The 12,093-nt window shown below is 41.6% G+C and overlaps 1 protein-coding gene across 5 annotated transcripts in view; it reads left to right on the forward strand.

The window, feature by feature from the left end:
- Positions 1-12,093, forward strand: part of VPS13A (vacuolar protein sorting 13 homolog A) — a 291,281-nt gene that overhangs the window by 121,200 nt on the left and 157,988 nt on the right. For all 5 annotated transcript variants that reach the window (XR_012904696.2, XR_012904698.2, XM_006122479.5 and 2 more), the window contains 3 exons: positions 79-203; positions 4,713-4,882; positions 7,610-7,830. Coding sequence is in view for 3 of the 5 variants with exons in the window: in XM_006122479.5 (XP_006122541.3) it covers positions 79-203; positions 4,713-4,882; positions 7,610-7,830 (516 nt within the window). In the remaining 2 variants the exon portion in view is untranslated. The remainder of the gene's footprint in view (positions 1-78; positions 204-4,712; positions 4,883-7,609; positions 7,831-12,093) is intronic.

The following is a 12,093-nucleotide window of genomic DNA, read 5'->3' on the forward strand; positions in this document are numbered from 1 at the left end:
CTGCTATGCATTAAGGACTGTATAGTTTTCTGTTTTGCTGTCAGTTTTAATGTTAATATGTCTTCAATTTTTTAAAAGGAGTAACTATGGTGACAACTGCTGTGGTGGAATTGCATTCACCTGTTAAAGTTAAGACAACACTGAAACTGGATTTCCAATTCGACTCGCTCACTTTGGTATTGTACAGTCCAAATTCTAAACAGGTAAACAAAATGCCATGTTATCAAAGACAACAAATCAGTAGTGTTATTGAAAATGTTGGCAACTCTGAACAGGAAAATGTTGTAATTAGAGTATGTTACACAGGAATAGCTTAAGGACAGTAATTACTAACTGCAGTCACAGATTTATTATAAGAGTCTGGAGATTAACCAGTCAACTACATCACTTCACAATGCTACAGAAAACAGAATAAGTAAATTCAATATCTCTGAAGTCTCTGTGATTTGATTTCACATTTTCCAGAAAATCTAACTTTGGATAAAACAAAGCATGAAGCTACAGATAGATTTGCTTTGTTTTTGATGAAATTGTAGAAGTGGGTTGAAAATTGGCATTGTAATATGAAGTTAGCTTCAATCTTAATGTGGCTTCAAAATCATCATACATGTCAGCTAATATGTTCTTAGAAGGTTATTTAATTTGGCGTGTGTTCCCTTGAAAATCTATTTACATTTTGCCATGAGTTTAACTCTTGATAAGTTAACTAGTTTTGTCTTTAACCTTTTAGAACAGAGTCATGTTCCTTAACTAGCAATAGAGAAATTTACATGTTTATTTCTGTCACTAAATAATAGAAGGTTTTACAAGGTCTTACACTTCCTTTCTTTTCAGAAACCTGGATTAACAATTTTGATAACTGTTACAGACTATAACTGTTGCAATACTACCTGATTGTTAATGGGAACAGTACTAAACAGTAGCATAGGAGAGTCCCCAGTGGGGTCAGAGTTGGAAAACCTGGTTGCTTCACATCTTTTGCAATACAGTCCATGGTATAGGATTAGAAAGGCAAAGTGGCTGTATTGCACTTTACTCCAGCTTTGTATAATGTATGGTCTAGCTGGTGCAAATTAGAGCAGCTCCCACTCCTCAGCTGCTGTATCCTGAGCTTACCTAGAGGATCAAAGGGCTTTAAATAGTTGTTGTTTCTCAGACCGCAGCTCCACTGCAGGGACTACAAGAGCATAACAACAGCACTATAAAATTTGCCAGCACAACCCCAGGCAGTAGACATGGTCTGCAGCAATAGAAGTAATTTTTTTTTCCTTCACTGTAGGAACACCACCTTTCTGAGTAGCAGTGGCTATATATGAAAGCGTTTTTCTATTGTCCTACCTATGCTACAGTTGGAGTTGGGTCAGAATAGCTATGGAGTTTACGAGTATGAATTTTTCACAGACCTGAAGTGCCACAGCTATGTCAACTTAAATTTTAAATGCAGGCCAAGCCTCAGCTTCTTCTTTTCTTCCTGATGTGCGGAAATGGCAAAGTTTTATTTAAAAAAAAAATCTAGTAAAAATTAATAAAACTAGTTTAATTTTTTCAAATTTTAAAAAGAATAAGAAACTTTCAATAACTGATTACTTGAACCTAATGCAAATAATGCTTTAAAAATTTGTTTTCTTGTCTAAATTGCCATATCCTTCTGCCAGAGGAGCACATTATTTCCACTTGCTTATTATAATACACTAAATATAATACTTGGCCTTCGTGGAGCTGTGTCTGTATATCTGATTGATTTAATGGTACTGTAGTGATTAGATTTAACTGTACATTTACCTTTTTAATCTTAATTTAATGTAATTGCAATTAATACTCGGGGAATACTACACCAAAAATTAAAAATTCTGCATATATTTGAAAATTCCTCTAGATTCAGCATATTTTATGTCAAAATAACATAATATAATTAAGCTCTTCTTCAAGTGATGTCCCCATGAATGCTCCACTATTGGTGACAGGTTGTCCAAGAGCCGGAAATCAGAGCTTTGCAAAGCAGTTTTCCCATTGGGCCACACACACGTGAAAGGTGCCATGTGGGATTTGTGCCTCAGCATCTCGTGCACCCAGCCAGACTCTTCTCTCTCTCTCTCCCCCATTCCTCTCCCCTGCCTCCGCTTCAGTTCCTCACTTACTGCCCTTGGTCGTGGATGGAGCTTAATCTCTCGCCTCATAGTGTACTTAGGTTACTAAGTACAACAATTTGTTGTTTTTCCTTCATAGTGAGCTTATCATTAATATAAATTTTCCTCACGAAAGCCGATGCAACTCGGTCACTCAGTGAGAGCCCTAATTTTTTTCCTGGTTCTATCCTTCCGCATTACTCTATTTTGTTTCCCCTGAGGAGGGAAAAAAAACGTTCAATACTGATCACGGACGACATGCCACACTCACCGGGGTTTAAAAAGTGTGTCACATGTCATGACCCCATGCCAGTCTGACGGACACTCATCTTGTATCTGGTGTCTGGGTGAGGCCCATTTCCTCAAAATTGTGAGCACTGCTGCAGATTGACATCCAGGGCCAGAAAAGAGAGAGCTCCACCTCAGAATGATCCTCTTCAAAAAGGCCCTGCAGTCTTCTGGGGCTCAACACTCCTCAGCTCCAGGAGCAGTCTTCTAAGAAAAGAGCTTCCTCCCGGCTGCCCAGGAAGACTTTTCAGAAGAGAGCTTCCCCAGCATGGTCTCTCCCTCCATCATCATCTCTCAGCGTCAGCAAGGGAAACAGATGTAGTACATCTGGTACCGTGTTACCAAGACCCTCATCAGTTCGATGCCTCTGGAACTGACTTTGGCACCAGTCCAGGCATCTTTGGTGCCATCTAAGCCTCTTAAACTTTGGTACCAGCTTCCACTGTGACCTTCCACTTTGGCACCATTCACTATGGCCGAGCACTGACAAAAATCTCGGAACCAAACACTAAATTGGTGCCTTAAAAACATCTCATGCAGCACCGTTAAGCTTGGCACCAAGCCTGATCCCACAGCCTTCTGCCAGTGCTACAGGAACAGAAGAGCCAATTTACATTGCTCACTCAGCATGGGTGGCACCTGACTAAGGACCGCCAGCATTCGGGGTTTATGGCACAGACCATCGTTCCCGCCCTGCCAGTAGAGATCCATCCCTGACACCATTGACCCAGAGCTCTCTGGGCCTCATCAGATCTTGTATGTTGTTGCAGCACAGTGTCCTGGGAAATGAGGACGACAAGAGTGTTTTCTTTTCACATCACTCCACTCCCACAGGCTCTTGGTCATATAATTATTGAGACAGACTTCACCATTATCCTTGGTATGCACATTGGCCATACCCTCTGCCCCAATATCCAGCCCAGAGGCCACCGTGGGATGACTGAGGCTCGTATAGACACTGATCAATGGTATCCTCCTCACCAGCTAAGAGACACACACCAGTCTCACCACCTTGTTCTCTTCTTGCACCTGAAGAGGAGGAGGGCCATATTCAGGGCCAAGATCCTGACCCTCAGGCCCCAGATACATCCCCAACCAACAATTCCTCTTTATTGCTCGACAAGGCAATCATTCCAGCAGACACAGGCCTGGCCAACGATCTCAAACAATTTCAAGAACTTAAGTCTGAGCGTGAGCCAGGAGGTTTCCCTTCAAGAGGTGGACAAGAAATAGCACCCGCTTTTGAAAAACATACAACTCACGCTACATGGCAAAATTGCCTTACCCATTGATGAGGCAATCATAGAGGCATCGGACAAGTTGTGGGAAACTCTAGCCTCCGTTCAACCCACATGTAAGAGGGCTGACAGGAAATATTTTGTTCCTGAGAAGGACCTAGACTTTTTATTCATACACCCCCAACCAAACTCCCTCGTTATGGAGGCTGCTCAACATCTATCTAAGCTGCCAAATTTCAGAGCTATGGCCGACGACAAGGATCATGAGAAGCTGGAACTTTTTGGTAGAAAAATGTATTCTTCTGCTATGCTGTAGATAAGAATTGCTAATTATTTGGCCGTTCTAGCAAATCATGATTTTGATAACTACTCAAAATTGGGGGAGCTCGTGGAGCACCATCCTGACTCCAAAAGATTGATATTAAAAGCTGTAGTCCACGGGTGCCACACTATAGCCCATACAGCCCTGTTTGATCTCCTTAGATGTGGTAGACATGGCGGCAAGAGCAACTGCAGCAGCCATCGTGATATGCTGAGCATGTTGGATGCAGGCTTCCAGCATTCCTCTGGAGCTTCAGTCTAAAGTAGAGGATCTTTCTTTTGCTAAACAAAAACTGTTCTCTGTGAACTGGATGATGTGATGAACTTCTACTCCTGGTGGAATTCTGCTGCACTGGGCTTGCATGGACTTCCCCCCCTCCCGTTTCCACCCCCTCGAATAATATGCATTCTGGCCAAGAAGTGCTGCAGTTTCACCTTTTAGCCATCAGATGCCACTGTGGCACCAGAACAGTTCATGCAGCTGCTTGTTCTGCAACTTCTGGTTGGAAAAATCCAGAACTGCAGCATTTCTTGGCCAGAATGTATTTTCTGTGGCTGAAAAAATCAAAACTATGCAGGACTGATGTATTCTGTGCATCTGCAGGTATGCAGAATGCTTTCAGGAGAGAATTAAAAGCCTTGTTAGTCAAATTGAGTCAAGCCAAGCTTTAAGTATACAGTAGTAGTTATGGACAAATTTAGTAAATGCTTTCTCTTTTGTTTGTTTTTTTAAAAACAGGTTCCTGCTTTGGATCAAAGAGATGATCTTTTGAAACTTGCTGAATTTAAATTGGTGTCGATATCAGCTGCTGTCAAAATGTTGTCAGATGGCTCAATGAATGCCTCAGTCAAGTTAGCAAACTGCACGTTAGATGATAAACGATTGACCTCCCAGAAGACAACTCCAAGGTGTTAATTTTGCATAAAAGATTAAATTGTTAATTTAATCCTAGGGCTGATAACACTATCCACTAGTTGCTTTAGTTGTTAAATTATGTTTCTTATAAATACAATTTGGAAAGCAGCTAAAATATGTGCGTATGCACAGATTGGATCATATATTCTACATGTTATTTGCTCTTTCTTTCTTGAGGCCTATCAACATTGGTGGGATAATAATATTTTCAAGATGGAAAAAATAGGAGTATACATTCCACTTTTACAAGACAATAGATAGGATATATGGAGAGAATTGTGCCTGTATATGTCTGGAGGATTTTGGCTTTTTTCAGTGCAGCAATAAAATATATGAATATAACTTAAGTAAACATTAAAATGCAGCTGTGTAGGTTTCATTGCAGTTTTTCTGATGTCTAGGTTATTATATTTTTAGATCCTAGTAAAGGATTTGAAATGTGACACACTACATTTAAAATGGTCAGAAATCAACCCTTCATGATTTGTATGAGTGGTCTTTTGCACAATTTTAATGTTTCAAGTGTTACCTTGATGTATGATTGTTTATCTTTGCAAGTAATTGGTCTATTCATCATCCATCACTGTAGTATGGATACTGTGCATAACATGGGAGGAAGGTATGTTAATAAACAGTAACATATTCTATTCTCTTATTAGTTGGTAGCATATATAATATTAGTATCAATTTAGGTTACAACCTACATAACGTTACTATAGAACTTTAATAGAATCCTAGAACTGGAAGGGACTTCAAGAGGTCATCATGTCTGGTCCTCTGCATTCATGGCAGAGCCAAGCACTGTCTAGAACATCCCTGACAAATGTCTGTTTAACCTCCTCTTAAATATCTCCAATGATAGAGATTCCACACATACCATGGGCAATTTATTCCAGTGTTTAATCACCCTGACAGTTAGGAAGTTTTTTCTATGTCCAACCTAAACCTCTCTTGATGTAATTTAAGCCCATTGCTTCTTGTCCTATACTCAGAGGCCAAGAGAACAAGTTTTCTCCCTCCTCGTTGTAACATCCTTTTAGATATTGAAAACCGCTCTCATGTCCCCCTCAGTCTTTTCCTTTCCAAACTAAACAACCCCAATTTTTTCAGTCTTCCCTCATAGTCATGTTTTCTAAACCTTTAATCGGTTTTGTTGCTCTTCTCGGGCTTTCTCCAATTACTCCACATCTTTCTTGAAGGCGATGTCTAGACTACGTAGAATTTTCGAAAGAGGATATGCAAAGTCTGTGGGAATTTGCATATTGTCTTCCAATCTAATTTTTGAAAGGATTTTTCAAAAAGTGAAAGTAGTCTGGACGCAGGGGGAGGGTTTGGGGAAAACCCCCTTTTTCAAAAACTGCACTTCCTTAAAAGAGGAGGTTTACACGGTTTTTCCTCTTTCGAAAAAACCATAGTTTAGACATGCCCAAAATGTGGTGACTACAACTGGACACACTACTCCAATTGAGGCCTAATGAGCGCAGAGTAGAGCGGAAGAATGACTTCTCATGACTTGCTCATAACACTCCTGTTAATGCATCCCAGAATCATGTTTGCTTTTTTTGCAACAGTGTCACACTATTGACTCATACTTAGCTTGTGGTCCACTATGAACCCTAAATCCCTTTCAGCAGTACTCCTTTTTAGACAATCACTTCCCATTCTCTGTGTGTGAAACTGATTGTACTTTGCATTTGTCCTTATTAAACTTCATCCTGTTTACGTCAGACCATTTCTTTAGTGTGTCCGGGTCATTTTGAATGTTGACCCTATACTTTGTTGAATACTATTAGATTTTATGAACTATTTATCTTGACAAAGATACATAGTATTAAACACATGATGAACGCTATATTAACAAATTTATTAATCCTCTGTTCTGGAATTCAGACTCTTGCAGTGGCCATCAAAAAGAATCTATGTTCTTTGGCTTACGACAACAAAGAGACAGAGTTAAATGTTCTGTTAAATGTTCTGTTAATTTCATGTTTCACCTCTGTAACTTTCTTTAGTTTGTTGAATGGTAAAATGAGGTCTTATGAGAGAGCTGCAAATGGCACACAATGCTCTTATTTTAGTTAAAAAATTAGAACCAGTCAGATATAAGTAGAAAGCTGATTTTTTTTTCTGTCTGTTCTTCCTACAGAGTAAGTATTTCTTTTTCATGCATTAACAGTATTAATAAATATTCTTTGGAACAAATGTTACTCTTTTATACTTGTACAGTATAAGTATCTTCAAAATATGCCCACAATGACACCTGTCCATTGTTGTCGATGGATTTGAATACATATAACTAATTAGAATGCGGTTCTGCTAATGGATCAAAAAGATTGTGTCGGCACACACTTAGTTTGTGTTTTGGTTGCCAACAAAAATACAATAATAAAAACGTAGTGACCAAAGTCAGCATGTATGATTAAATGGACAAGAAGAGCAGATCTCCTGAGTAAGAAAATGGCATTTTACAAAGTTGCCTTTTAAAGTTGAATGTTGTTTTAACATTCCTTTTGGGCTAATGCTTAGATTGGCGGGTTTTCTAATTTTTTAACAAAGAGTGTTTTGTTTTGTTTTGTTTTGTTTTGTAAAAAGAGAACTTATGCTAATGTCCTATTATATGTGGAATGAGAACACTTCAGTATGAGAAGGAGTTATTTATATTAGATTCCTGGTCTGTTTTTGAAAGTGTCTTATTCTATACTGTCTTAATTGTCTTCCAGAATGGTGGAAATGAAACATGGATTTGAAAAGAAATTCATGGTGGATATAAGCTATAAGAGGGGAAGAGATGGCACTGTCCTGGACACAGTTGTTCAAGAGATTTATCTCTGCGCGAGCATGGAATTTCTCCTTACTGTTGCAGATATATTCTTAAAGGCTAGTGCAGAAAGTGCTGCTGCACAGAGGAACATCAAGCAAACGTTAGTTGTAAAGGAGCAAGGTTGGTAACTGTGCACAAGTTCTTACACTGCAGGTCAGGACTCCATTTTAATGGGATCACCAGGGGAAATTCCACCCCTCACTATGGCAATGGGGCTTGGGATTTGCCCCCTCTGCTCCTGGAGTCATGTAGTAATTTTGTTTCCAGAGGGAATCTCTGGCATAGAAATATATAATAGTAAATTTGGGCTGCTTCCCAGTTTGGCTCCCATTATTCAGTGTGTGAAACAACCAATCAGTCTTACTATTCATTTCCAGTTTATCAGCTTACTTTTCTGCTAATGTTTCACTGTTGAGTATTCTCTTTTGTATGATCATTCGAACCATGCCGAATCTCAGCAATGCATATCAAGTGACCATTACTTCCACTTCCCTTTTTTTCAGTAGGACTTAGAGGGTTTGGTCTGATGAAACCTGAAGGTTTCAAACAACATGCCATGTGCAGAGCCACTATCCCTGTCATGGATGGGCACGAGAGTTTTCTGTGGGGCATGTGAGAGATACACGTCCTACTTTTGACTTCTTTCCCACCAGAACTAAGAAACAGCCTATTGCTTGAAGGTTCGCTTTCTAAAGGAGGCAATGTAAACAGCATCTGAGCTGTGTCTCAGTCATGATCCAGAGCACTTTGGAGTAACTTAGGTTCCCCCTCTTCCAAAGATGACAAGCCTGGGAGTAAACATCAAGCTTCCTCATCTCTGAGTTAAAGCATTCTAAACATTAAGAAGTTCAGAAGATCTCTATACCTAATCAGACTAAGTCCTCCAATACCGATTTAAAGCCTCACACACTGAAGTACTCGCTGGTTCTGGGAAAAGTGGCACTGTCAAGTCTGGTTCTGTGGGCTAATGAAGTCTGCCTACGGGGCGGCCCCAAGCTGCAATGCCTCCAGGGTAGTCGCGTGGCCGCGGTAGCGGTGCCTCCGGGGCCAGCCCTGGGCTGCAGTGCGTTCAGAACCGGCTGCGTGGCTGTGGCGCCTACGGGGCGGCCTCGGACCTGTTCCAAGGCCTGTTCCAAGTTACGTTGCCGCAGCAGTGGCACTTCTGGGGCCAGTTCCAAACACCTCGTGTGGCCGTGGTTCCTTGGGTCTGGCCGCGTGGCTGCAGAAGCGGTGCCTCCGGGGCGGCCTATGGCCGCAGTGCCTTGGGGTCAACCCTGGATCACTTGGCCACAGCAGCAATATCCCTGCGACTGCGTGGGCGCAGAAGCAGGGCCTTCCTCTGGGGCGACCAGGACAACATGGCTGCAGCCATTGCTGTAAGGGAGCATGAAGCCAAGTAAGGTTCCTCCTCATTCCAAGACGCCACCACCCAATCCCCTCACTTCTCTCTTCCCCCAGGACCCAGCACCCCCAGCTAGCTCTGACACCTTCCCTTGTTCTTGTACCCTCTTTCCTAGCCACACGCTGCACCCTCCCTTGTTCCTGCTCCCTCCACCTGGCCAGACACCCTACTCCCAGCCTGCTTCTGCACTCCAGCTACTTCCCAGATCCTGCATGCCATCCCTAGTCTACTTTCTGGGAGCCCTGTCTCATGCACTGTACCCCTCATTTTTGTCCTTATCCTAGAGCCTAAGGAGATCTGTAAAATCCACTAACTCCAGAACCCCAGGAAAGTAAATCTGGTCTATGTTTCCTTCTCCCTTTCCCCTTACCCTGTGAGGTTGTGGCACTAGAGGAGTGAGGTGTCTCAGTTGGGGCCACATTAGTGAGCATTAGGGGGTTTTGGAAGAGTTTTTTTGCTTCCCATTTGTGTGGTCCCCAACTGACATTTTTGTGGATCAGTGACCCAAAAAGTATTCCCCACCCCTTCCATAAATAAAGAAAACATTGAAACCTTTTGTATTGGACATAATATTTTAGTTTATTTAAAATGAAGTTTGATAAACGAACATGAGAGAGTTAAAATGCTTAATCTGTTTCATAATTTAAATTGAACTGTTCTTATTAGCTGCAACTGGTTCAGAAAGTAAGGTCACTGTACCCCGCAGGGTATTTCTCAACCCCACCCCTTCCAAGGCCCCACCCTTTCCACCTGAGGACTCCACCCCTTCCGGTTTGGCCCGCAGACACTTCTGAAATTTGAAGTGGCCCCCCTTCAAAAAAATTTTCCCACCCTGATCTACACCAATAACTTTTTCTAAGGTGTTTTCTACCCAGGTTTTCCTGATGGAAAGGGGCCTTCTTTGTTTTTCCCTGTTTGACTCTCCTCTTCAGCAACTGGCCCCAATAATTAAGTAGCTGGCATTACAACCAATGCAACAACTGTTTTGATGCTAGCACTGTCGGTGCAGACACCTTCCTCAATATTTTGGCTGGCTTCTTCTGCTGATCCTAGTATATCTCCCAACGGTAGACCACTTATGGAAATGGTTTCTCATTCCTCCCCTCTCCCAACCTTATTGTGAAGAAGTGTTTGCCGCTTATTCGTCAGGCTCAGAAGGGAAAGGACCTCTCTCTCATCCAGGATCCTTTAGCTCTCCCTATATTTTCTGCTGCCAAATATAACAGGGAAGTTCCACTTTGGGTTCCTCAAAGTGGATGTCTAAGTCCATGCATTTCCCTCAAAGCCATATTGGTATTGGGCCACTCTAAAGGACACGAGCTCCCATTTCACTCACTCCCACCAGGGGAAGTGAAAAAACAGATTGAAAGGGCCAGACGAATACCCAGAAACCAGCTACTTCTAGATAGGCCCAAGAAAATCAATAATAGAACACCACTTGGCATCATGCTGCGTCTAGATTGGCATGATTTTCTGGAAATGCTTTTAACCGAAAAGTTTTCAGTTAAAAGCATTTTCGGAACAGTGTGTCTAGATTGGCAGGGACGCTTTTCTGCAAAAGCGCTTTTTGCGGAAAAGCGCCCGTGCCAATCTAGACGTGCTTTTCCGCAAAAAAGCCCCAATTGCCATTTTTGCGATCGGGGCTTTTTTGCGGAAAACAAATCTTCTTGAGGTTAGCCACTTCAAATTTCAGAAGTGGCTGCAGGCCAAACCCCTTCCAAGGCCCCACCCTTTCCATCCTGAGCTGTCTACACTGGCCCTTTTGCTAACCTCAAGAAGATTCTCACTAACAACCACAGGGCATACCACAATAAAACTAACTCTGGAACTTTCCCTTGTAACAAAACCCCGTTGCCATCTTTGTCCACATATTTAATCTGGAGACACCATCACTGGACCTAACCATGTTAGTTATATGATCAAGGGCTCATATTCCTGTATGTCCAGCAATATGATATATGCCATTATGTGCCAACAATGCCCCTTTGTGATGTTGGACAAACTGGTCAGTCACTTCACCAAAGAATCAATGCTCACAAATCAGACATCAGAAATGTACACACACACACCTGTCAGCCAGCATTTCAATCGAATTGGCCATTCCCTTAAAGACCTGACAACATGCATCTTACAACAAAGAGACCTTAACACCAGATTACAGAGGGAGACCTCAGAACTTTTATTTATGCTAAAATTCGACACGTTGCAAATGAGCCTTAATCGAGATATAATTATCTTACACATTACAAAGACAGACTCCCCACCTTTTTTTGTTTGTAGTGACCCCAGATTAGGCACTTAATTGACTCTTACAGTAAGCAATTTCCTCCTTCCTTGTTGCTCCCCACCCCTACCTTCTGTTCTATGTAATTTTTTTACCTTCTTTCATTGTATCCCTCTGATATAAAATGGTCATGCCTATTCACTTTCAAAATATGATCTGAAGAAGTGGGTCTGCCCAACGAGAGCTCATCACCTAATAAACTATTTTGTTAGTCTTCAACGTGCTACATAACTGCTTTTTTTGTTTTACCAAGATCAGACTAACACTGCTACCTCTCTGTTACTGTTTCCATGGAGGTAATCGCAACTGGCTAGCGTAAGAAACATCAGACCAGATGCAAGACAGTGTTTTAGCCCTCAAAAGAGTATTCCCTAGTCTAGACTTGAAACTAAATTACAGCCCATTCAGCACTAACTCTTATAAGGGCAGACCTTTTTGCCTCAACAGCTATGGTGTGCCTGTGAGACATAGAAGAGATACTACAGAATTACAGTGAAGAGTCTTTTACTTTCATCGAGAATATTCATTATATGTCTAATGATGGTGGTTACACACTTAAGTGAAAAATGCATTCATATTTGTCTATCTGGCTAATAAGGGATGAGATCCTAGCAAGAAAGTTCAACACATCTGAAACATGATCTCTCCTTGTGTCCACTTAGGCCTCCCGATGACCTGTGAAAAATCCTTCCTTACT

Source organism: Pelodiscus sinensis, chromosome 6 (assembly GCF_052426305.1).
Source record: "Pelodiscus sinensis isolate ZL-2025 chromosome 6, ASM5242630v1, whole genome shotgun sequence".
NCBI lineage: Eukaryota > Metazoa > Chordata > Testudines > Trionychidae > Pelodiscus > Pelodiscus sinensis.